General features: G+C 39.0%; 1 protein-coding gene across 5 annotated transcripts in view; it reads right to left on the reverse strand.

The window, feature by feature from the left end:
- The window catches only part of DMXL1 (Dmx like 1), a 78,502-nt gene extending 62,924 nt beyond the window's left edge, over positions 1 to 15,578 (reverse strand). For 4 of the 5 annotated variants that reach the window (XM_032095112.1, XM_032095111.1, XM_032095110.1 and 1 more), the window contains exons 1-3: positions 15,426 to 15,578; positions 5,428 to 5,553; positions 1,835 to 1,912 (exon numbers count right to left, since the gene is read on the reverse strand). In XM_032095112.1, coding sequence (XP_031951003.1) covers positions 1,835 to 1,912; positions 5,428 to 5,553; positions 15,426 to 15,512 — 291 coding nt within the window. In that variant the 5' untranslated portion in view covers positions 15,513 to 15,578. The remainder of the gene's footprint in view (positions 1 to 1,834; positions 1,913 to 5,427; positions 5,554 to 15,425) is intronic. The other variant, XM_032095113.1, reaches the window with a different exon arrangement.
- Positions 15,579 to 27,530: the final 11,952 nt, after the last annotated feature.

The raw sequence follows: 27,530 nt of genomic DNA on the forward strand, positions 1-27,530 counted from the left end.
TCTAGATTGGAAAAAAATCAGTACACAAAAAAACCCTGGAATTTGAGAATTCTTTTAGGAGGAAGTAAGATTTTATTTTTGGAACAAAGAAAAGATATCAAAAATGACACAAGTTAAATGTACCTGGTATTTGATATCTGTACTGCTGTTGAATTAGAGGAGTTCAAAAAGGTTAAGATAACAGAGGTGATACTTCCCCTTTCCCCCCCACCCCCCTTTTTTTTTAAAAATATACCTTAGGACTGTCAAATATCTTTCATTTTTGCATCACTACTTCACTCTCTAAGACAAATTGAGGATTAAGTTCACAAAATATTTATCTTGTCTGTTTCCTTAATAGACCACAAAGGCTTGATGTTTTGAATTATAGAAGAAAATTAAAACATTTCTGGAAATAATTTTAGGAGCCAACAGGTTTCTTTCTTAACTCACAGACTTTTTTAAAAGTAGTCATCCCTCACTCCAAAAATATCACACTAAATAGATGTGAAGTTAAAACATGACAACTCGGTCTTCTCAGAAGTTTGGCAAAAGACAGTAAGAAGCAGCTGCAGATAAGGATCTAAACAAAGTATTTGCAAAGCTGGTTTGCTTGGGGTTTTTGGACCCTGAACACTCCAGTAAATGGAAGACAGAGACAAGCTTACAATAACTTTGAACAATATGCTGGAAATTATTGCATACTTAAAGAATGAAGTAACAGAGTATTTCTTCAACTATAAACATTTGAAAGCAAAGCATGGGTGGTGAGTGCTTCCTCTGCTTACAGTTATTGCTCTAACTTTGAAGTTTCAAACTAAGTGTATTCTTTACCAGTATAGAAAAACATTCAGGATGGACTGAAAAATGAGGTGGATGGACCAAAAACAAGAGCAGTACTTCCAAAGTGTTCACAGGAGTGTAAGAACTTACATCTTACCATAATTTTATTCTGTTTTCCAGTGATGTAAATATTACACAGGTGTTCACTTCCAACTATTTATTTAATATATAATATACCACAGGTTTACATGTACACCAAGAATCTTATGACTGAGCCGGTTAATACAAAGAGGGGAATCCACTAGACAGCCACATAAACAATTTGTTAATACAAAGGGAGACCAAACCCCTGAAGAGGGAGACAGAAGCTCCTGGAGCAATCACTGTCTCATATCAACAAACTGACTTTAATTAGAATCTAATGCTTCTAATTATAACCATATTCCTCTTCATGTAAGACGCATGGTTAAATAACTTGCCCTAAATCATATTATTCAGAAATTAAGATTCTGGACGTTAATCACTAAACCACTGTCACCAAAAGTAAGCCCCAAAAGAATAAATATTGTTCTTATTCACCATTATAACAATGAAATATAATCATCCAGTCAGATATTCTTGAAAAGCCACAGATTTCTGAAACTATTACAATTTGGCCAAGGGCATGTAAATACATAAACTAAAGTTAAAGTAAGAACTGTAAAATACATCAAAACATAAAGGCTACACAGGATGGTTCAAAAAAGAATTTGTATTTTAATGGCTACACTCATTGCAGAATGGGGCTGTGTACGTCTTTTTGGGTTCTGGAATATTTTGGTAATGAACTGCAGGGTTACATAAATAAGTAATATGAAGCATTATCATAAAGCCTATCTTCCTTAAAACTATTTTGAATTACAGGCCTCTGTCCTTATCCCACCATGTTCACTTCCCAAGGACCACCTTACGTCTCAACTTTATTCTAGCATTATAAGAAGACATCAAATTAACTCCAACTTTAAAGCAAACCAATAAAATCAGTCAGGCTTTCTAACTGCTCAAATAAATTAAGGAGTGATGAAATACTCACATTATGATGACTGCTGTTCTGCTTCAAGAGGCTAACTGGCTCAAAGATACAAATCACCTTGCCGTAAGAAGCTGCAACCTAAAGTAGTATTTATTTAAATGTATATAAACACACATAGAAGAAACAAGCTTTTGAACAAACAAGAACAAAATGCAAATGGTTGATTTTACTTTTAACCCTGCTTGTAAGATAAAATTGAAGCTCATATCCATATTTCCTTTTGATAACAGAAAAATGACATCTACCAAAAATCAAGAAGTTAGTGTTGTGAATAATAAAAATACAAACCTCTATTTACTCATTAATCATGATGAACTACTGAGATTATAGCTGGACAAGTACCTTTTTTTAAAAAATCAGATTATTAGCAACATTCTTTCCATATTAAATTAGGTAAACACTCAAAACAGTCTGCAGAGTTCACATTCTCAGACATGGAACCAATATATGCTCAGAGTACTTTTGGGCACTTTCTAAGCATAGAACAGGCTATCTTTTAAAAAGTTTTTTCAAAAGACTATGCAAGCAAAACACTCAATGCAGAAAACTGCATATAGAACTACTACTAAAGGCTAACATAAAACAGTTCAGAAAGAGTTGCAACATGGTCATTTGATCATTTAACTGATGTTTGAAAGTCTTATTACATTACAGGTTATCATCCACCTCAAACTTGCAGCAAGACAAATTAACAGTATTTGGTCTCAAGGTATCCATATAAAAGCAAGCTTGCTAGGAAGAGCCCAAACAAGCCAAATGTATGTTGAAGACCTCAGGCAGACAGCCTGAGAGAACTGTCACAGAGCAAAGTTGCCAAAAAGTGTTCTGAATTACAAAAACGAAGTTTACATAGTTTCACACAGAACAGACATCCTGCATTCTGAAGTGATGTTCGCTGCTAAAAGAACATCTACAGATACGATACGCTGTAATAATCAATTTTGTATTTCTGTAAAATTCTGACTTAGAAAGTATTCACAGTTTTCCTTTAAAAATAATAAAGAAAGTTAGATTTACACTATAAAATATATTTTGATTCCAGTATCAACCACAAAAGCTTGAAAAATAACAAAGCTAAACCATCATACCTAAGATCTATACAAACACAGAGATTCATACAGATCCTAAAATCCACAGATCCATGGCCTTAAGAGAAACCCTCTACATTAGAAGAACAGATAGTTAAATAAATTTCTATCCTTCTAACAACCTAAACATCAGCCTGACCCAAAAATGCCAAGAATAATTTTGTCACATTTGCAAGGAAAAGGTTTCTTCAGGCATTTTGTATCTCAGACTAATATCTGCCCTCTCTAATTCTCTTTAACTAACTCACTTACTGTTTTTTTCTCGAATAATTCCATTCCACACCCAACAGCAAAAAATTTATATAAACTCATATTGATAAGATTTTTCCTTTTTCTCCAAATGTGGACACTTTTTCCATATTTTATTGTTTAATGGGTTTTAAAGACAAACTAAGATTAGCATTCCAAAATGCTCAACTTGTAGTGTCTAGAGCAACTGCTACCCCTTGAAAATCTCCACAGGCTTCCGCAGTGATGCAGCCACTCAGCCCTCATCCTCACTGAGCTGCACACCACCAAAAAGAATAATGGTGGGATGGAAAGCACCCTCAGCAAGTCCCTTGATGATTCCAGGCCGTGTGGGGCAGGTGACACACTGGAGGGAAGGGATGCCCGCCAGAGGGACCTTGGCAGGCTAGAGAGGTGAGACCATGTGAACATCATCTACTTCAACAAGGCCGAGGGCAAGGTCCTGCACCTGGGTCAGTCAAAATCAATACTCTCAGTATGGACTAGAGAAACTAACAGATTGAGAGCAACCCTATGGACATGGATTTGGGGGTACTGGTGGACAGGAAAACTGTACGTGACCCGGCAGCATGTGTCTGTAGCCCAGAAAGTCAACCATGTCCTGGACTGCTTCAAAAGAAGGGTGGCCAGTAGGGTGAGGGGAGTGATTTTCCCTATCCTAGTGAGACACCACCTGGAGTACCACACCCAGGGTGCTCAGCACCAGGAAGACATGGACATGTTGGGTCCAAAGAAGGGTCTGAGAGCTGGAGTACTTTTCCAATAAAGACACACTGAGAGTGTTGGAATTGTACAACATTTCAACAAACCAAAGAGGAATCTGTGTGTTAACACCAGTGAAGAAGCTCTATGAAGAAATTCCATCCTTTTAAGAAAGGCCTGAAAATACATTGATCAGTCTGGTCAATAGGCAAATTCCTAGCCATCCACTAGCCAGCCATTAGTACTTCAGCACTCTAGAAACACATTCAGTTTCCTGAGAGCAAACAATACCAACATGCCAACTCAAAATGACCTCATAGGTCTACTTAAGAAATGAAAAAATTCTGAAGCTTAGGAAGCCTTACAGTATGATATATTCACATGTTAACTTATAATTCAATGACAGTTTGTCATTTAAATGCATACAGGATTGGTATCATGTAATCAAGATGACCTTGCAATCAGAGAAATAATGCTCAGTGAACTCAAAAAACAACTTCTAGTTAACAGCAGCCAGTGGAGAAACCCAGGCAGACTTTATGGCTATGAGAGGCCAGAGACACAGAGAACATTTCCTCATTTTCATTTTCGTTCCTTTACTACCACTGCAAGAGTTTATCACTCAAATGCTAATAAGCAGGAACAGGGCGTGGCCAGGGTTTCATCAGCACAGAGTTCACATGTAAACACAAACTGGATTCCATCAGAGGTCTTGTCTCAAGATGGACACCAGAATCTAACCAAAGGTCTCAGCAGCTTATAAGGCTTGTGGTAATGAGCAGAAAGCTGATGTTATCTACTCACAAGGACAGGCTTAAAGAAACAAAAGAGGTAGAAAACCCATCTTACATGAGCAAATATTTATCCAGACAGAGTTCCTACTGAACTGGTCAGTAGTTTAATCCCTGTGACATCCCAATAGGGTGTTACATAACTGTGACATCCCAAAGGACAGTTACCTGGTTATTTCTTTTTCACTCTAGCAGGAAAATTTTTTAAAAATGCTCTGTTAAAAAGACTTAAAACCCAATCTTGTCTAAAATACAACATTTCTGATGCAGACTTACCTACAAAAAACAAAAGCTAAGAATTCAAGACAGCAAACCCCATCCAAGAGAGGCTTTATGAATTGCTTGAAACAGATGTCATTTTTCTGGATGATCTGAAAGTAATTTTTGTGGAGGCACTCATCTCCTGCCAGCCACTAACATGTCAAAGCATGCCAATGACATGTCTAGCAGTGCAAAGCCATAGTGAATAAATTACTTTTGCTTCCAACTTAGTCATCCTATAGTCAAATTCCTGCCATGTCCTCTATGTAGCCCTGAATCCACAGCCTTCGTGCAGTCCTACCTATCTTCTACAACTATCAATCATATCTATGGTTACTATTTCACATTTACTGTGCTGCTTACAACAAGTAAAGACAGAAAGCAATCAGTCATTTTACTATTCATTGTAGTATATTTGCCCTACCTTGCAAGTATCCACATTCCTGAGAAGGTGCTTAACATGACATTGCTGGAACATTATTAGAAACACTGCACCACATACCTTCCCCTGTTGCATTGAACAGTCCACACATCCCACTTGAATGTTTCCATGTTTTGCTCCAGGGATTATCTGTAATCTTTCAAAGTCAGTCCCAAGTACCACAATATCACATCCTGATGCATATGCCTAAAGTATATAAAAAAAAAAAATACATAAAAACACCCCAAAGAAAACAAAAACCCCCCAAAATAGCGTAAAGCTTTATCTACTCACAGTGTATCAGTGAAGTATGAAACAGTATAGTCCATGCATCCTATCCATGTAAAAAACTATACAGACAGTAGAACAGAGGTATTTGCAGAGATCATACAGATGTCTGCAATTTAAAACCGAGCAACAGAAGTGGCAAATTACTCCTTCTCCATGCTTACAAGTGCATCACAACACTTGCATAACAAGCAAATAGTGGTTCATGATAGAAAAGGCAAACAAAAGATGGAAATACAAAAACATCTAAAAGAAAAGCATAAAAACCAAAGTTCTTGCAATCTAGGAAAAAGTAATATATTTCTTAGACTGGAGACAGACTTTAGAAGTTATTTTACTGAAACATTCAGTAAGGACTTTGTATCGGAAAAAATCAAAAGGGTAACAAAATGAAGCTTAATTATACAAAAGCAAACCTGTCCTCTCAGACTTGTTGAGTCTCCTGTTATCTGCATTAATTCTATTCTCTCTTAAGTTTATGTTTATGTTTCACTGAGCATGCTGATATATCTAACACATTCAGAGCCAGTTCATTGAGTCCTGCAATGTTTGAGCCAAAATTTCTTCCTATATTCTATTAAGTCTTATAAGATACTGAGTACAGATAAAAATAGAAGATTAAATGCTGGAGAAACTTGTAGAAACAACAGTGAGCAGCATCATCCAATTAGCCTAAGAAAGCAGCATTCAAAGATGAAAGTCCTGGAAGAAGGAATGCACGCCCATTAAAACATTAGTCAGAAAGACAGCAACAAAATTAAGAGCACAAACAACAGTGTTCTGTTAGAGAGCAAGAGAGTGATAAAAGGATCAAAAATATCGTTTTAATTGACTAAAAGTTTCAAGAGCAGAACAGTCTCACAGAAACTGAAGATGGAAGATTTCCATACACTGACAAAAATGATCATGCCTTACAACCAACTCCTCTACTAATTTCTGATATATTAAATAAAAACTGTGGACTTGAAAACAAAAGCAGAATAACTGAAGGCTAGATATATAAATTGGAAGTCTGATGATCGTGTTTTCAGGTGTTTTACATGAAATAATATTTTACCAAGGCTGGCATAGACTAATGTACCATAACACACATTTAAAATAAATAAAACTAAAAATATGGAGATTTTCAAAGACATTTTTCCCCACAAAGGATTAAGTGATGCTTCAAAAAAGAGTCTTAGCCAGAAGACTGTGACCACCATTACCAGCCAATATTCAGTTACCACATTGCAACCAGCAGAACACTAGGCACCACCTCATAATTGAAAATGCTGTCTATAATTCTGCAGACCAAACAGAACCATATATTTATTTATGATCACTTACTACTGGTAAGTTTTTGAGCCCCTTCCTGTCCAGTTCCCCCTTCAGCTTCAAGACATTCAAGCAGTGTAATTCCTCTTGTAAAAAGAGCAGCATTTATTACTAACTGACATACTGAACGGCAGGTTCCAAAGCAATCTAACTGAAAACTCATTCCAAAAGAGGAGTTTGAGTACTAATTTTTGATCAAATGTTAAAGTAATTATTTTGATACTGTGAAGGCATGAACTTTAGACCTGTTCATCAGAGAACATTTTTTTCTTCAGTTAAAAACGATCTCACCTGGTGACTCACTGGTGAAGTCCACAGTTCTCCAGAAAAAGCTTTTTCAAAAGTATCCTATGCACAATTTTTCCCAAAGCCATTTTGTAGAATTTAGAGTTCTGTACAGAGGCAGTTTTAAGGAAAACAAATACAAACAAAAAGAAGTGCTTCCATGTAAAGATACAACATAGAAACATAGACATAGCTTTATTAAAAATGTATTTAAGATTTAAGTGTCAAAGGCTGTATGAAGCCCATCTGCTGTGTATGCCCCCCTAGGCCTCATGAGCACTTCAAAGACTTACTACTCATATCTACTTCTTCTGCTCCTATTTCTAGTTTTACAGGAAAGCCTGAAATCACCTCACGCCACCACCACAATCATAGGATAGAACACAAAGAATGCCTTGGATTGGAAGGGACCTTAAAAGTTCCAACTCCTTTGCAATCGGCAGCAACATCTTTCACTAGACCAGGTTGCTCAGAGCCCCATCCAACCCAGCCTTGAACACTTCCAGGGATGAGGCATCCACAGCTTCTCTGGACAACTATTCCAGTGCCTCATTACCTCACAGTAAAGAATTTCTTTCTAACATCTAATCTAAATCTATTCTCAGTCTGAAGCCATTCCCCCTTGTCCTGTCACTACACGTTCTTGGTCTCTCTCCATCTTTATTGTAGAGTCCCTCCAGTTTTTGGAAGACCACAATGAGGTAGTCCTTAAGCCCTCTCTTTTCCAGACTGAACTTCTTCTCTCAGTCTTTTCTCATGCAGAGGTGCTCCATCCCTCCAATTATATTCATGGCCCTCCTCTGGACTTGCTCCAAAGGGTCCATGTCATTCCTGTGCTGGGGACCCCAGACCTGAATGCAGTGTTCCAGGTGGGTTCTCACCAGAACGGAGCAGAGCAGAGGGGCAGAATCCCCTCCTTCCCCTTCTGCCCACGCTGCTTTGGATGCAGCCCAGGACATGTTTGGCTTTCTGGGCTGTGAGTGCACATGGCTGGGTCATGTCCAGGCTCTCATCCACCAGCACCCCCAAGTCCTTCACCTCGCTGCTTTTGATCTGTTCATCCCCCAGCCTGTGTTGATACTGGGAGCTGCCCTGACCCAGGTGTAGCACCTTGCACCTGGACTTGTTAAACTTCATATAAAGCTCTATACTTCCATCACAGTGAGCAGGGACCAACACATGCAGTAACACATACTATTAGTAGAAATCACGAAATTCATAAAATAACCATTTTAATGAGATCAATAACTCCATCAGTTTTAAGTCCTCAGGACACCTCGCATTTTGCACTAAAAGAACTCTGTTAGTAACTATCAAATATTATACATTGGAGACTTGAGGAACTGGCATATTCATCAGTGCACCAGGAGAAAAGATTTTAAATAGAATCACAGAATATACTGAACTGGAAGGGACCCACAAAGACCATCGGAGTCCAACGCCTGGCCCTACACAGGAAGCTCCAAGAATCACACTACATGCCCCAGAGCAGTGTCAAAACATTTCTTGAACTCTGTCAGGCTGGTACTGTGACCACTTCCCTAGGGAGCCTGTTCCAGTGCCCAACCACCCTCTGAGACAGCAACGTTTTCCTAATATCCAGCCTATACCTGCCCTTCAGGACATTCCATAGAGTCCTGTCACTGATCACCAGAAAGAAGGGATCAGTCCTGCCCCTCCATTTTCCCTCATGAAGAAGATGTAGGTTGCCATGAGGTCTCCCCTCAGTCTCCTCTTAGCCAGGCTATCACTGCTGATGTGGCTTTACTTCCAGACCTTTCACTGTCTCCTTTGGATGCTTTCTCATAGCTTTATGCCATTTTTACATTGTGCTGCTCAAAACCCAGAACCCAGGCTAGCTCCTGCTAACCTGGGATGTGATGGACAAGAAATATTAAAGAAGGATTCAAGCATCCTAGACTTGCTGTTTCCTGAAGGTGTCCCCTTTATGAATATGAAGTAAGAACTATACCTCCTCCTCTCTTCTGCTATGTTTAAACATGGCTATTATTTTATATTCAATAATAGCTTCATATGCCAGGTGTTTAAAAAAACATCAAATTGTCAAACTGGGGATGATAAAAACTTGTGATAAAAACTTGGGGAGTATCTTCTCATCCTAGCAGTTCAACCAATTAATTGTAAGTGCACTTGTAAGAAGGTAAGGGTAAGATGACTGCCCTTTCAAAATTTTGTTTTTAGAAGAAAAATATAATAATTCCACCCTTATGTTCTAGTATTTCTCCACACTACTTGAAAAAAATGATATTTGGGGAGAAAAAAGAATCACTTCAGACATTGGTCTGTTCAGATAGATTAGATCATACTCAGTCACATTGGCTTCCCAGTGCCCAACAAGCTGCAGAACCACTGACTACCTCTGAAGCCTGTAGAGCTGATCTGTTCCCAAAGAGATAGAGAAAAAAAGACATTTTCAAAGAGCTTCCAAATACAACTACAGCCAAGCAGAAGGATGATGACTTGGAGGTTACTTCTGATGTTTAGTTAATGTTGGCCTGCAGGAGAACCACAATTTCAAAGACAAAAGTCAAGGGATGCAGAGGGTAGGGAAGTTACATATTGCAATGGAAGAAGTCTCTAAATAAGAAGGTGACTAAGTTTTCTGGCAAATAATACCGCAACTGGCACCCTTTTCTACTGTTGCCTACTGTTCCCATTACTCCTTACACTGACCAGACACTTTAGGAGGGAAGCTTGTGTATTCCCCTCCTCCTAAGGTGTCGGTCCTTTGGTTCTTTGTTGTCCCCCCTGCAACTCATCCATTAGACTCTATCTGTGCCAAGATATCAAATCCTTTTACACACTCACTGGAGCCCAGACTCCAGCTCTAAATGAGGTTCCTGAGCAGCAGTATCTTACCAAGACATGTCTCTAAACAAAGTGCATAAAATTAACTGCTGGACTAATTTTACACTTAGATTTTTTTATTCACTGCAGAGGTATTTTAGTGCAGTATAATAGAAGACTGTACTCAGGAGTAAGAAATATCTTCCATACCCTAACAGTGTCTCAGATACAACAAATATTAATTCTGCCGACCAGTCACTTTATCTAACTTTTACTGCGAGACTTGTCCACGATAGTTCACATGCCACTCATCTTAATTTTAACAGCAGCTAACAAGAGTGCATTTTTATAAGCTATGGTAACTAAGAAAAAAGGTAATTCCAGTCTTCTCTTAAGCAGAGGGCAAGAAGTGATTCCAGTACAAGAATTTCTTGTATGTATATATATAGAGAGACACACACATATGTATTATAACATACATATACACACACACACACACTTACCTATATTACCTGGCCCTTGGCAGGGAGGGGAAGGGAGGGAAAAGGGAGCACAAAATGCTGCCAGACAGTTGAATGAAGAAAGAATTCCTAAATATGTATTAATGTATTAAATATGTATTAATTTTAAAAAATAGTAATAATATTAAAACCCTAAGATGAGTTTTTGAAGCAAGCAGAGCCTCTAGGTCTGATGCTGGCAGGCCATAAAGCCTTTCACCTTAAGAATGCCCTAGAACATTTACAAGAAAGTTGTCTTTGCACAGTAAGACAAGCAGATAACGTGATATTATCATGTACTTGGAATGTTTATTAAACAATGCTTTGTTCTTCTGTTACAGAAATAAACAAGATAGAACTAGTTCAAACTGCAGTACCATGGATCTCACTTGCTGACATAGCAAACAAGCCTGAAATTAGGGAGTAAAAGATGTTCCAGGCCTGTGAAAATAAATGTGATTTTGCATTGCAGAAGCGGGTTTTCACCAAAAAACATTTCAATCCATTCTTTCAATCCAATGTCGGCTCTTATTTCTAAATTAATATTTCTTTGAAGAAGAATAACAGATATTTTGACTCTAGCAGTGCTTTAAAAGCATGGAGTTTTAACAGAAAATAATGAAGACAATTATATGAACTCTTCTGACTTCTTTCTAACATGAAAGCCTGATATACACAACTCACAATTCGAGACTGGTACTGGGAAATTACTATCAACAGAAGGAAAGCAAACGATCAGGGGTCTCGACCTCTTACGTAGCACAGCACCTCTAATACAATTATTTCCCTTATGCTCAACCTTCTTGACATATTTCTTCTGTGTACTGACATACAAAGGTTTTGCTGTAGTTTCTGCTACAGCTACGTAAGGACTGACACATTACCTTGGACAACTTGTACAAACTTCATTTAACCTATGTCTCTTACATGAATGGCACAAGTACACCTAACATTAATTTGCAGCTATTATCCGTGGTTAAATGCGGCAGAACGTGTGTGCACACATGCATATTTATAAAGACTTTATATATATATATATATATATATTTAAACACATGCAAGCACATATGGGATGAACATACACTAGAAAGGTAATGCAGAACCCAGTAAAAGTCAAGATAAAAACTAAAGACAAATCTATGAAGCAGATGATACTGAAATAATTGCTATACTTTTCTGCCCTGCGCACAGAATGGTCAAAATCAAAAGAGTCATCGTGAGCCACATGGTATCTTGCCAAATTATTTTTTTCTATTTTAGTATGGTCTCCCTCCATCCTCACTTTTGCATCAGAACTTACACTAGTCTAAGTATTCCACTTAAATATCTTCTTTTAAATAATTTAATTCTTCTATTAGGATGCTAAATTGAATTTTAAGAAATAATCTTTCATCATATTTGGAAAAGAAACCCCAACTTTCAAATTTATCAAAAGTACTTGAAATATTATACTACAACTGTATTACAGTATATATAAGTACCAAATTGATTGGCCATGCACTTAGAATCATATTTCACTGAAACTGCACTTTTCACTGATGTGTAAAGAAATGTTACCAATTTTTTAAGATTAATTCAGTTAAGAAACAATTGATTTCTTATGTCCAGAGTAGCTTAACTGAAATACCATTAAAAAAAAAAAAAAAAAAGGAAGTCTTAAAAAGGTTCCCTTACTAAATTCCTTCCCTTCATTTAATCCCAACCAAGAAGCAGGTGAGGTGTAACCAGTGTAATTTCTTGACTGACTCTTATGAACACTCAGTTAATTTTCTGGACTACAGATAACCAGGGAGCTCTAAGTACAAATATTAACTATTTTCTAGACAGATAAGTAAGAATACCATTGAGTCACAGAAATTACTTTTATTTATCAAAAAACTTTGCAGAATGGGAAGCCTTTTTCTATTGCAACCCAATATCTTTAGAAAATTCAGTGCGGTCTTGACCAAGCTATCAAACCCCAACCCAGCCCAAATTTTACAAGTACCTTTTAACTTCATATTTCAAGTTCCCAGTTCTATTAATTATACAAAGCAGTCTCAAGTCCAGAATTAGTTTAATCACACATAGAGACGAAATCTGTCACGGAAATATTTTTATTCCTTTGAAATAATCCATGTAATTAATCCTTCTCTAACATATTTTTACCTCTACAAACAATTGCTCTTTTGTGACTTTCATTATGAGTCTTGAGACTTGTACTTCTAAAGTTGCTATTGCTCACTGAGATTTCCTGCCCCCCTGCCATCTTCTGCTACTTTGGTGGGGAGAAGTAATAAAAAAACTTTACCAAATCAGAACCGAACATGCAAACAAATTGTATCAGTGCTGGTTACCCACTTAATAACTTAAATACAACTTCAGTAATAACTAGTTCAGAGGACTCCTGTGTGATGAACTCCATGAGCTTTTTAAACTTTTACTCAAATATTTCAGATCTGAAATAAATAAAAGAAAGCAAAAGATGTCTTCCACTGTGGACAAGTACATGGAAAATAAAACAGTTCAGTATCAGGAGAGGGACATAAAGAATAACAGGTAAATTCTGAGAGCCAGGTTCTCATTGATTCAGTGTGCCATACGCCACTACCACCTGCCCTCAGCAGAGAAACAACAGGTACGCATCTTATGGTATCTTGATGCTTATGAGCCTTTTTATACCTATAAATAAGAGATGGACTAAAAACTTTTTATCAGTGTTCTCTCCAAGGATGCTCGTGCTCCACTTTACACTTCACATTCTAAAACAAAGTCAGAACAACAAACCTGCTCCCATTAGAACAAATCTCTGAAATACCTCCTTAAAACATAACTGCACATATTCAAAAAGGTGGATACAATTTGGTGCATACAAGCAGTCTTACACTAATTTTGCTTCAAATTTTTCAGAGTTTAAGAGAAGAATCTTGATATTTTTAACTCAAAACTGTAGTATTTTAAAACGCTGCACTTTAAATATTCAGTGCTGCCTATCAGAAAATACCCTGAAGCATACTGTAGCTAAAAAAAAAAATTATAGACCAAGTCCTGCTGTTGGACAAAGACAACTTGCCCCTCTTGTATAGTCCATAACCCTGAAATATCAACTCCTATGAGTTCTCAGCCACAAAAACTGGAAGCATAGAAGTTTGACATTTTTGGGGTTTTTTTCCATTTCTAAAATACAATTCAATAGTATTTACACTTATTAATGCTTATATCGTAATTTCAGACAGGGAAAAACTATGGTCAATTTTTTTTTCTTGGGTTTTCTAAAGGTTAAGTCCATTGTCGCTTTCCAAAAAAAGCAGAAATTAGCTTCAGTATCTTTCACTTCTTAATCCTTCTGAACAATCTCACTAACTTCACACAGCCTTATAGAATCAGTAAAGACAACAAAAGCAGCCCTGAAGCAGTCAAGGATATTTCTGTTAGCCTTTTTAAACCTGAGGAAAAGAAATCCATTAATAACCTTCCAGGGAAATGGATAATGAAAGGGAGATGAATGCAACTATAGGAAACATTGTTATTACATTTATATCACAGAAACATTGTTACACTATACTTATATGAAAATAGCTCCTCCAAAAGAGAGACCACAGTAATGAAAAGCCTAAACTACACGTCCCAATCATTCCTTTCTCCTCAAGAAGAGAGTCCTACTCTTCTTATCCACTGGAGACCTCTAAAACTTTACGTAAGTTCAGCTGTAACAAGTAGAAAGCGATTCTAGTGACATGAATGACTTGAAATAATTCCCTCAAAAAAGAATGTCATCAAAATGGCAAACTTATGAGAACATATTTTTAAAGCTTACTAGCATTCCACTGTAAAGCAAACCTCCTTGTCTCTTACCAAACAGCTTCCCACCACAGGTGAGTCTTTGACATTTCTGGATATGTAAAATTAGAGGGTTTGGCACAGTTTGGTATCTGAATTCCCAATTGCTGTAGTTTAAGAAATCTTCCAATATGAACTTATTTATAGGAAGCAAGGACATCTCCGGACAACGCTGCAGACAGACTCCGCAGAGCCAGCCTAACCCTGGGGGAAGCAGCTCTTTGCTCCACTGCCCCAGAGCCAAGCTGCAAGTAGCCAGATGAACTTAACTGCGTACACCAGACGGGACAGCAAACAACAAGTTCTCATTCCTGCATTTCCATCTACCATTTCCCTATCAAACTGGAAAGCACACCATGCTGAAGCTGGGGGCAGCCATAAAAGGTAAGGTTAAAAATACCCCAGCGTGCTGCCCTGAGAAACTTTGCTGCGTCTGATTTCATTCCTCTTCAGCCTCACGCAGAGGGAGGGTAGGAAGAAGAGCACAACAGAAGTCTGTTTACAAAACAAAAGCAAAAGGAAGGAAAACGCACGCTAATAAAGACTTTGGCCTTTACAACTCACTCAGGTGTTTTCTCTCCACTCTAAGAACAAACATCGACAGGGAGTTCAAACACGCTTTGAAAACCTCAACAACACTAGGGCTGGGTATTCCAAGGTCTTCCTCAGCAATGCCCAGGAGAAGATTTCAGCCACCTTCCCGACTGCAGGGCAGGGCTGAAACTCCCTTCCCGAGCGAGCCGCACGTCCCGGCTGCCGTTTATGTAATCTTTTATCACCGCCACCATGCCCCGCGTTCCCGGACCCGGCACGTGCCCGCCGCCCCGCCGACCCCGCGCCCGGCCCGGGCCGCCTCCGGCACCGGGGCCGCCGCTCCAGACAAGTTCCGCGCGTCCCCGCCCCCGCCGGGCCGGGACCCCCGGGGCCCTCGAGCGGTGCCGCCGCCGCCGCGGGACGGCGCTACCGGGGCGAGCCCCGCGCCCGGGGCCGCCCGCGGCCGCCGCGCCTGACGCAGCCGCTTTCGGCGCCGGGCCCTGCGGAGGCGCCGCGGCCGGGGACGCTCACCGTGAAGGGCTGGTCGTGCAGGCTGCCCACGGAGAAGCAGCTGTCCCCGGGGTTCACAGCACCCGTCAGCACCTGGTGCAGGTTCATGGCGGAAGGCGCGGCCGCTCGGCCACCGCCGCTCGTCCCCCCGCGCCCGGCGGCGGCGGAGGCGGCGCTTCCCGGGGGCGGGGCGGGCGCCGCGCATGCCCGGCCTGGCCGCCGGCCCTGGGGTGGCTGAGGGCTTCGTGTGCGCCGTGGCGAACTCGACTTTCCTGTTAAAATAACCTGACTTTCCTGTCAAAACAGCCCTGGAAAACGCTGCCGCCGTGCCGGAGCCAGGCGGTGGGTGACGGAGCGGACTCGAAACCTGCCGAGCCGCTGCGCCTCCCGCCTGCTGGGGCCGACAGCGGCGACCCCAAGCGCATCCCCTCCCAGCCTTTTCACAAGGGCAGGGGCTCAGCCGCAGCCCTCCCATCAGGCAATGACAAGAGAAAGCACGTGGTCAAGGGAGACGTGGGTCCCTGAGGCTTGGGAAACAAAACGTTTTTACTTGGACATCAGATTGCCTGTAGGCAGCAGGGCTTTTCACCGTCCTCATAAAATGAGAGGAAATGGAGCCGTGAAGGATAGGCACTGCAGCTCGTGAGCGGGGTTAGTGCGGGCCGGTCTGGCCCGACGAGACCAGGCAAGGTCAAGCCAGGCCCGAGCTCAGCGGGCAGTGTACGCTCCGGCTCTGCGGACCCGTCCTACCGGCGCTCCTCACCGTTCCAGCAGCTCTTCACCACCAAATGTACGGAAAGTTGAGGTGTCTCCCAGTCGTGAGGCAGCGTGGCTATTCTCTCTGCTACACTGAAAGCACTTTTTAATATTTCTTTCCACTGTAGCTAGTTTTTTGTCTTCTATAATTTTCTCATAGGAATTTCAGCACTACAAGTATTTTCTCTTGTAAATTACTGGTCCTGCATCAATTTTCATTCTTAGATTATCTCTGCATCAAATATTAGAGCCCCTTTCTGCCCACCAGCTCTTCCAAGAAAAAATGCAAAATTAAAATAATTTGACACTGTTAGGCATAACTTTGTGTACCACATCCCCGGACACTTACAAAGTCATACTATGTATCTGTAGATGGCAATGTACGTTTCCAGTCTTTGCATAAGCAAGGTCAATCTCATACCCTTTGGGCATGATGTCTTACACATCATTTTAGTAAATATAAGTCTTGCATCCTTTGAAAAGCAGATTGACAAGCATGTCACCATAACACTATTTGCTGCTGGTAATTCATGCATACTAAAGAAAGATTTCTCTTATTTTTAGAGTCTCCTGATATGAGAAAAAAATCCATCAGGTTTGGTAATCTGTATATATAGATGTTCCTCCAAAGAAAATTGTAAACTCTTATAACCCTAATCACTTTTGTTTGGCAAAAGATCAAAAAGCTTATCAAATTATCCTATCAATATATAGTGATCTTAATCTGGCTAGGATTACTGATCACTGATAAATTATCTTAATTCTTCTGCCAGTTTGAGAATGTCAAAAATCAACCTTAGTGAATTTTTACGGTAACAAAAATTCTGTTCATTGGGTTCTAGGTAAGAAAGTGAATTATGACTGAAAACAGTAAGAGGCCCTCACTTGCAATTTTCAGCACAACCAACTACTTCTGGGCTCACACTGTGAACCACTCTGACTTTGCTTGCAGCCAGCTGGAACTTCTTCCCACAAGGACTGATCTGGAATAGACTGGACAGAAGAGGTCAGAGGTGCTACAGATCTATATTGGTTCTTCAAGTCTTATTCAATCCACAGGCGCTCATAGGATTTGCAGTATAACGAAAGAGAGGGCTAACAGTAGACAGCAATCCCAGACCCCTGTCTGAGGAAGGTGAAGAATTCAGGAAGGAGGGGAAACTCAGGACACCAACAAATATAATGAAAGGAAAATTTTACTCTGTAGTTGATAACTGCTGTTTAATCTATATCTATTTACAACACAGTATGACATTTATAACTAGAATAACCCTAACCTGCTGATACGCTAAGAAAATACAGAACTTCTCTTTTCCTTTCTGAGTGGGTTTGACCTTTGTCACTACTCAGATTAGTATGTTTGGCTTACTTTATAAAAGAAAGGACATTAACTTGTGTTCTCTCCTCTGTGGAGAGAGTGAGAGCCTATGTAATGACCTGTCAGGCATATAAATCCATATCAAGGCTCCCAGGAATGGGGCACTACCTTCCCCCCCCCAAATTTGCTGTCAGCAGTGCACAGTAGCACAGGAGCTTTCACACCTCACCTCACTGCTGATCCCTGACACTGCTGCTGTGCTTCTTCCACTTCTCAGCCTGGGAAATGGCAAGGACAGACACTAGCATGTGTTCTGCAGTTTGATTGATGCCCCTTCTCACTTCTGCAACATGTGTGAATTCAGCTGCAGACAAATTATGTACTGTATATTTTATTATAATGTCAAAGCGAATGCACTGTAGCACACTGGCATTTAAAAAGAAAAACTTTAAATTATTCAATACAGTTAAAAGTGTATTTATACATTGTCTTGTTGACAAAAACACAGAAGTTGGTTTAGCTCAGAATTTTAAAACTCGACAGTTTCTCAAAGGTAAAAAAAAAGCTCAGAAAACTAACAGCCACAACAACAGGTTTTTTCATGTGTTTTTGTTCATTTTGCATATTTCCTCACCTTCTCAAAAACCACTTTTTTTCTTTTAAGAAGACCTTTGGTTTGCCTTTCACTCAGAAGAACTAAAAAACCAGAGTGGGCATAAAGTTTAAGCTACGGTATTATAAAGTACCATCATAAACTCCTTTTCGTTGTTTTTCCCTCTAACCTCAGTAAATCTTCTTTATTTGAGTGTTTCAGGAGCTGCAGTTCTTCTCATAAGCTGCTGACTCCTGTCATTCACACTTGCTAATGAATATGCTCACTCAGTCCCTGACTTCGTGTTTTTAGAGGGATGCTGTACAAAATAGTGTCAGTATCAGAGCACCAGGAAGGTCAGAAAGGAAAGACTCTAATTTCCCCAATATTTTAACATACAGTGTCTGTGGCTGTTCTGAAAGCCTGACAGAATTGCAGCATTTGTGCATGTACAAAAGGGTTTGGAACTGAACAATTTACCACTTTTTGATTATTGAGAAAAGTATTACTTTTTCAATAACAATGAGGCCCTTAAATGCTCCATAAAGTTATACCAAGTATATGCATACACACATTTCATTAGTAAATCCTGCATATATTTTCCTGACAGTATCCAAGTCCAAAGGAGCATTTTAAATCTTACTCCCACGAGTCTCTTCTAAATTCAAAATTGCACATCTGCACAGCAAATCCATATTAACAATATTATTCAGTGTAATGCAGTACAAAATTGATATATATATGTAAATTATTTCACTTGCAGAATTACAACATATTTTGTGTTCTTTCTGTACAGGAAACATCCGCGAGTCACTCATTAACAGCTGTGAGGCCACTTATGTCAATGATATACAGGCAGCTTTGAAAGAAGTTGGCATTTTAACTGGCATGCTTAGAGTTTGTCTACAGTACTAGAAAATGTTGTGTTCTTCCTGTATTTCTTAATAATTAGTTACAGGAAGGTAAGATACTTTTTTATGTCTATATTTTACCTATCATGTTAAAAACCAATGCACTGCAGCTGGGAATAACTGTCCCGCCTCATACAGTGTTTGACCTTGTCTTTGTTGCCCTTGATCTTTCTTCAGGGTTTCTCTGGTTTGTGAATACACAAGGCAAATGTTGGACGTTAGTGAGGTTAAGACTGAAAAGTCCTTACTGATCTCCTCAAGATCTGGTGTTGCCCCTTTGTGATCACACTAGGAACCCCTTGAAGAATTACTTGACTCTCCTCTTGAGCTTTTGTGACTTTAAACAGTGTAAAGAGTCAAAACACACCACAGAATCTTGGGAAATGTGAAATGCATAAATACATAAATATTGGCATTTATTAGTGAGGTTCTAAACAGGTGACCACTTTGTGAAACCTTTCTTTCCAAAAAGCTTGCTTTATTCATGTCTTCAGTACCCTGAGTTTCATATTTGTGCCCTGAAGGTTAGAGTGATATTTGGTTGGGTTTTTTTGGGGTTTTTTTTGGTACTGTTTTCATTTGGTCAAAGACAGTTTGTAACAGCTAATGTTGCTGTCACATCTCCTATACAGTGCAGTACATTGCCTTTCACTTCAGTGATCTGATATAACCTTTTACTTGATGAGGGAAATATATACTGACTGGTATCCCTTTTTACAAGGTATTGGTAAAGCTACTTTCATTTATTAAATTCAGGTTTTATTTGGCTTTTGGTGATACTTTTGTTCCAGCTGAGAGTATCATAAAGCTTAGTTGATTCTAAGGTAAAAGTCAACCATTACTAGATCCTTCAGGCTTGCAAATTAACAGTTTACAATTAACAGGCTTTTAAAATTTCCATTCGTATTCAGAGTTTTACATTCATTTCACATAACTGAGATTTAAGCTACTTTTGAAGAAAATCGTGAAAGGGCTGCTAGATAATACATTAACTGTCCACTCCTTCCCCATGTATTTATAAAATATTCTGTGATCCCTGACAGCTGAGGATGCTGAGCTGGACTTTATCCCTTGAGTGAGAGTGATGGGGGGCCCTGGCAGGTCTGCCCATCACTTTCCAGCAGGCTGCTGCCAGGACATGGATCTGCACCACAGCAGAACTGGGAGAGCCAGGAGGGCTGCTCTGGCATGGAGCTGCAGTGAAAAATATCTACTGGTGGATTCCGCAGTGCATGGTTGAGAGTGATCTTTTTTTGACATGTTGAAGTCCTGTCCTACTGCAAATACTAAAGAGTGACGATTTCCAGATGTGTCAGTCAGTTTTCACATCAGTTTTCACGTCATGTCATCAGTCTCATTTGCACAGGGTACTTTTTTGCCATGGTGCTATAGTCAGTATCCTGGAAATGACTGAGTCAGTCTTTCTCCACCCATACAGTTGGCCAGTTATTTGTGTAGACCTGGGAAGTTCCATCTGGCCTTGGAGAAATTCTGCTGACAGCTCACCTGCTGGCACTGAACTCTGATTAGGCTGCTGATATATAGTCTGTTACTTGAGATTCACATGAACAGCTGTTGAAATAGTCATTATGCAGTATTATCTACGAGAATGTATTTGTCCTTTTTATGTCAATTCTGAATTATTCAGTAAGTCTATTTCTTTTTTATAAACTGTGAATTTCAGGTTGAGCATAATAACAAATACTATTTTTTTTAGTTTACTGTGAAATGTGAAGTGATATGTAAATAAATATGTAGACTCCATATTCACATAATGAATTGTCATACTGCCAGTCTATTCCAATAAAGAATATTCTTTTATAAGTTTTGAACTCTCTGGGGTATTTCAGATGGCATATGGTTTCCATATCAGGCTTAGAAGAATGACATCCCTTATATGTGTCCCTAAGAAACTTACCTGAGGTATAATGCAATCACTTTACTTTTCTTTTCATGTTTGTATCAAGAGCTTGGATATGTGTGTTTCCAAATTCAGTATCAGCACATCTCCACAAATCTCTTGCATACAGACATTTGTATTTAGGCCTTTAAAAGAGCTTGAGATGCTCAAGGACTAGCCTGGAAAAAAAAAAAAAAGAAGTGATTTTATGCTATTATTTCAACCTGTTAAGGTTGAAATGGTTAGGTTGTTAATGGTTAGGTTTTAACCTCTTAGGAGGATGACTGAGCTTTTGATGGAGGATTGGTTATTCCTTATACCTGTACACAGATGGCCATTCAAGTATTGAGAAAGAAAAAAACACAAAACACAAAAGCTCATTGTTCTTTCCAGTGGCAGTGGAACAAACAATTTTATCCTCAAATGCATACACCCCTTCTTATCTCACAGCCATTTTGTGAGGTAGACCTGTATTTTGTTCTTTTGCCAGCAGTTTTCATGGTATGCTGCTCACAAGTTGTTTCTTTTTCTGATTGCTACATTTCATTAACAGAGTTCACATTCATATGTGCAAATACAGGGTGTCTGAACTGTCAGGCATACTTGCATTTGCAAGATTAATATTACCTTTTTAATACAGATTTTATTCCACAAGTAGGGAAGAGAAAGGAAGAGCAACCAAACGAAGGACGGTTTGTCTGTGTTAGTGCACATTCATTCCACCATTCAATGGCATATTCATAATGCTCTAGAAACATATAATTTGACAAAGGTGCTGAGACAAATGAAATGTTTCAGCCTGGTGGTAAATTATCCACTGACTGTTATATGCTGAGTAGAAAATGGTGTTCCAGTTATTGATTTGAGTGGAACAAACCACACACTTAACAAGGCTGGAAAAAAGCTATTAAAATTGCTATCTTTCTCATCACTTGATCACCTATATGTCATCTATTTTTCATTATAAGGTAATAAAGTGTTTGTGTTTCTATAGGAGAGAATGGTCTTGAAACATCCTCCATTTCATAAACAAAAAACTGTAAGATTTTTTAAAATAGTTGTGGACAGGAAATAAAATTTACACATGCATATTTTAAAACATATTAAAGGGTGGTGGTTGTTCATTAGTACCAGCAAAACAGTACTTCATCTGTTTTGCAGATAAAGAGAATAATTTTTTACCAGATTAAGAAATAAAGCACATGCAATTTCTTTGTTTAAAGTTTGTTAAGAGTGTAAAATATCACCGTATTTTATGAACACTATGACTTTCCTGAAACAGCATGTGGGTTTGTGGTGTACATTGCCCAAGAGCAATATTGCTTTCTCATGACTCTCTTCCACCACATATTGTACAGTCCACCTCAATGGACTGATTTTATTTACTGCTGAGTCAATATTTACCACTTTGCTACTGCCTGCAGTAGTTTTAATCCCTGTCTGAGCAACTGAATGGTACCAGGAGCTTTTTAAAGCTTCAGGCCTTAATCCTGATATATTCAACGAGTTTCTAGTGAAAGTTAAGGATGTTCAACACCCCAAAGTAGTAGAATGCCTTGGTTATTATTGTTTATTACTTGTATTGCAATAGCCCTAGAGGACTTGATTAAGCAATGGGGAAATACTCTGTGAGGCAGGGCATATATAAAACCTAGAAGGTGCTTTTTTTCCACAGTTTTTTTCTAACACCATGGAACAAGTAGTAGGATTTCTTTTTCCCTGCATGTGTGAACAGAAGGGATCCAGTTGTACCAGAAACATACACCTCAGAAGGAACCAAACATAAGAGGAAATATGAAAGAAATAACATAACATCAGCCATCAAGAAGCTGGTGTCCTCTGCTTTGATATGCTAAATCACTTTGTAAATGCAGACTGCAGACAGGCCTGTTTCAGTCTTTCTTCTGCAAGTAGGTATATGGCTTTGTAAGCAGTTTATTCTGACAGGTTTTCAGCAGTGATTTAAAAACACAAAATCTGCTTAAACGTACAGATATTAAAATGCCAACAGGACAAATGAAAAACAGCTGTACAAAGCTTTCTTCTGTAAATACATGTAGCTCACATGTAAAAAATTGTATCAGCTTGTTGTAGACTGTCAGCTGTATTGTAAAGACACTGTCCTTAGACCCATTGCTGAGGAAGAGAAATAAATTTCTCTTCTGCAATTCCAGTGTCCTATTTGGCATGTTAACTGCAGAATTTCCATTGCAAAGACCATTGTGACTCAGTAGCCCTGCTAAATAAGCAGAAGTGCTCTAATTAGTCTAATGTCTACAAGGAATTGTTGCTTGTGCTTAATATCAAGTATATTACCTCTATTTTTTCTGGGGGACTTCACAAAAAAAAAGGTAGCAAATACAGTCACATGGTAAAATATGTCTTCTGGTGTGCATTTGCAGCTTACTCTATCTTCTTTCTAAATAAAAATAGAAAGCCCAAGTCTTGCCCCAGGAAGAGAGAGAAATAAAACTGATAGCAATCATATATAATCTATAATTAGATCCTGTGTTTAAATATACTACTCCAGAGAGGAAAACAATTAAACAAGAGACCAAATAAATAACCAGCACCAGAAAGCCTAAAACTGGCAGTTCAGTCTGGTAAATTGTTTCCTGCACTTCAGGTCCACGTAAACATCACCAGTCCTGTGTACCTCATTGTGAGTCTATGTGTGCAAATGTGTGCATCCGTCCGTGTGTGTTTTTGTGTGGGAGAAAGAGACTACGAATCACCACCAATACATGCTATTTGGCATGTTATCAGCACGTGTAGCAATAATTGCTTGAAATATGAAGAGATATGAATGTTTAATTATGTCATTGGTAGATGATTCAAACAACAGCACATCAGCCTTTGCATTACAGATTTTCATTTTTCTAAGAAGTCACAGTGCTTTCATGTTACACAACAAGTACTGTCTAATATGAAATAGATTTTTTTCCAAGATGCAGCACTACTACAGTTTTTGCATTAACACCAAGTGACTATTTGACAAATCAATATTGAACTATTTTAATGTGCTATATAATAAGCAACAGAAAATACAAAATAAAATATGAAAACCATTAAAATCAACAATTTGGGTTTTACCATAGATAAAATTTACTGTGACAAAGGTAGTTTTCCATTGAACTGTTCATGTACATGTAAATAAAAACTAGTGTTCTCAGGAAAGCTCCAGTGAGTATTATGTCTTGGTTTCTGTATTGCTTGTGCAGTTTTAAAACTGTCATCTTCAATAACTTACAAAACTGTAAGGAAAAGCAGGGCTCAAACCGAAAGCATTAAAACCCCCAAGAACTCTTTAACAAAGGATATAAATATATCTTGGGGAAAAAAAAACAACAAATGAATTGTTCATGTTTCATAGTCTGTGACTTCCATGTTAATTCTAAACTTGTTTTAGTTCTGACTTTTAATTTATAGGGCTCCAAATTCAATGCTATCACAGCATTCTTTTTTGTGAAGTTACATTTCACAAGGACCACAAAAGCATTTTAAATGTGGGAAGTGGTAATTGTTATAAGGCCACTTTGCGTAATATTGCATTAAATAAAATAATTGAATTGGAAGAAATTTAAAGTTTCATAAAAGAAGGAAAAATGAGTAGACTTGCTGCACAATTTTATATTGCCCACTGGTCTGACAACAGGAAGGAGAATGGAAATTAAAGCACAAGGCAAATCATTAACATATTGTCCAGCTGTTAGTTTTATCCCATTTGGAGAAATCTAATAAGAAAAATACCTAGAAATAGCTTCATTTGTTACTAAAACAAGTGATCTAATTTTGGCCAAGTGTGCATTTTATTCACTGATGACAAAAACTGGGAGATGAATCTGGAAATTTTCCAAACCATTTTATAGATACTAAATACTCAAAAAATAAGAGCTTGATCATCTTTTATGTAAATCAGAAAAGTGATATCTGACTTGGAGTGTGAAATTGATGGATATAGAAGTGTATAAATGTTGGTGGAACACTTTACCCCTCAATATATCTGGGCAGTTGCCAATGGAGTGTTTTGAGAAGCTCACTAGTGCCCTCTGAAGATGGTACTTAGTTGCCTGTCTATTGCAAATATTTGTCAATAGCCCCCCTAAGAGCCTCTTGCAAGAGAGAGTAGACAGGACTAAATCAACTGAGCAGAGAGGGAAGTATGTCCCTTCTCATTCATTACCACTGTTAAGTGAAATATGGGAGCCCTTGGCCTAAGATGCTTGGGACACTAAATTTACTCACAGGTGCCCTTATTAGGGTCTAAGTTTTTACAAACTTACCTTCTAGTGCTTTTCTGATGGGTGCCACTGCAGCAGCCAGCAGCTGCATAACCTGCCTGTCATGTCCGTTCAGACTCACGTGCCGTTCCCATTGTTGCTTCTTTCAATCTCCTCACAAATGTGCCATAGGCACAGGACAAACCTGGTGGTCTGTAGACTGCTACAAACCAGATTATTTTACAGTGAGCTGCTCTCCATTAAAAGCTGCCTTTTAACACTTCCTTACCTCTACATAAAGGAGTGCAATGCACACGGTGAGTGACTGAAGATTCTGTAAATACATGCTCTCAGTAATGTAATTGCTCATTCATACATTTCTCTGACTTTGCAGTGCATGCATCCCACAACAAAATTTCTATTGTGCTGTAGCAAACAAGCTGTGTGCAGATCAAGGTAACCTGAGGATAAACCTTTACAAGCTACATATGGATTCATCACCTTTGTTCATATCAGCACACACTTTTTCACATAGAGGCTGTTTTCATAATTTTACACCTGAGAAGGACACACAAAATTGACACACTACTACTTTTTCTCTGCTCCATAACTTTGGTTGGCAGCACCATAACAAAGACCTTTGCTACACATGATCACACAGATACACAACAGAAAAATCAGTGTCAGATGCAGCTCAAGCTACAGAAAATTCTGAAATGTGCAACTTTGTATAATATTGTGCAGCCAAAAGCCTTAATAATTGCAGTATTTGTGTTGTTTGGCTGTTAAGTGGCTTTTGTTTCAGCATTGAATAGACGCAGTGCTGCTGCTTTTCTCGGGTTTTTTTTTCTTTACATGAGACTGTCACCTTAGCTGGCCTGAACCTGCATGAGATATATTCCTTCCAGCCTATTTCCCACTCTTCACTGAAGTGAATGCTGATTTTTTTTTACTGTTCTCAGTAGGAAGTCCATTGAGCTATCTTTTATTATCTCACAGACATTCTTATATAGTCTGTGTGCTGCAGTGTTGCAACATGGGACTTTAAATTCCTCTGTGCTTCAGATCATACTTGTCATGGGAAATGATAGGGTGTGATTATTTTAGGTCTGTTCAGCAAGATACTCCCAAGTCCTCAAATACAAGTCGTGCTGGTTTCAGCAGTTAAACCATGACACAAGTCTATATACGCACAGAATAAATACTATTTAAAAACAAATACAGCTTTCTATATTGCTTTTATGTATTGGATTTTATCTCCCATTGAATTTTTCAGTCTTTATGAGAGGAGTATGGGGATCTTTCAAGTTTCTTAAGGAAGCAGGCCTGAACTCACAGTTCAAATGGGACTGCACAGTCTACAGTAGATGGGAGAAAGTCTCCGGACATGACCCAGGGAGAATGGGTCACCGGCTCATAGCCTGCTCCAGCGCTGCCTGCAGTGGCTGGTGCTCCAGAACTGAGTCAGCCTGGACAAGGCTTGGGAGCACCTAACACCAGCTTCCAGTGCCTATGACGGACTGTCAGAAGCTGGGATCTCCTCAGTGGGGCACAGTGGGCAGGTGAGGGGCAGGAGAGACTGAAACCAGCCATTTGGAAACCTTTCCCCAGGAGGACAGATGAGCAGCAGCTCAGGCTGCCCAGGGGCTGTGCACACTCCCTCCCTCCCTGAACAGCCTGGTCTGACCCCCATGGCTGATAGTGCTAGGAGCAATGTCTTGCACTAGGCACCTCCTGAGTACTCTCCTCATCTGGATTAGCCTGTGACACTATGGTCCTTTGAACCTAGTTTTTGTTCACTCTTAATGATGGTGAGCCTATCCTTGACATCAAGAGAAAAATACTTAACCTCACATTTTTCTATTACAATCTTCTATTTGGCAAGCGTTTTCAGTACTAACAGCTTGAGAGTGCTGAAGAACCCTTTCAAGAGTGTATTTGATGGAGCAGATCCCTAAGAGACACTTCTCCAACCCAGCTGCTCACTGCAGTTGCTGACTCCTTTTTCAACGTGAGAGCTGGTAAAAAAAGATTTCTATACTTGTTCCACTTATTGTTTACTTCGCTGTTACATGTTCTTCCTTCGTAACACCCACAAAGGATAAGGAAGAAATGGCAGGCTTTTCCTGAAAGACTGTAATTAAAAAGCTTTTGTTTCACAGGGCTATGAGTAGGTTCTTCAGTAACAATACCACATGCTGTTGTGCATACAAATTTCATCTTAGTGTTTTTAATTAATTTAGCTCAATTATGTTTTTGCTGTCTTTGTTAAAGAAATCTTTCTGGCTACTATTCGATGTTAATTAACAGCTCTCCTGGAGATGGTCTGCATTTTAAGGCACAGTTCAGCATAGCCAAGCTGGGATCCTTTGTCAAAGGCTAAACTAAAGGAAAAACCTGTTTGCTCTTTTATTATTGCACTTCCCAGT

This window comes from Corvus moneduloides, chromosome Z (genome assembly GCF_009650955.1).
Source record: "Corvus moneduloides isolate bCorMon1 chromosome Z, bCorMon1.pri, whole genome shotgun sequence".
Classification (NCBI taxonomy): domain Eukaryota; kingdom Metazoa; phylum Chordata; class Aves; order Passeriformes; family Corvidae; genus Corvus; species Corvus moneduloides.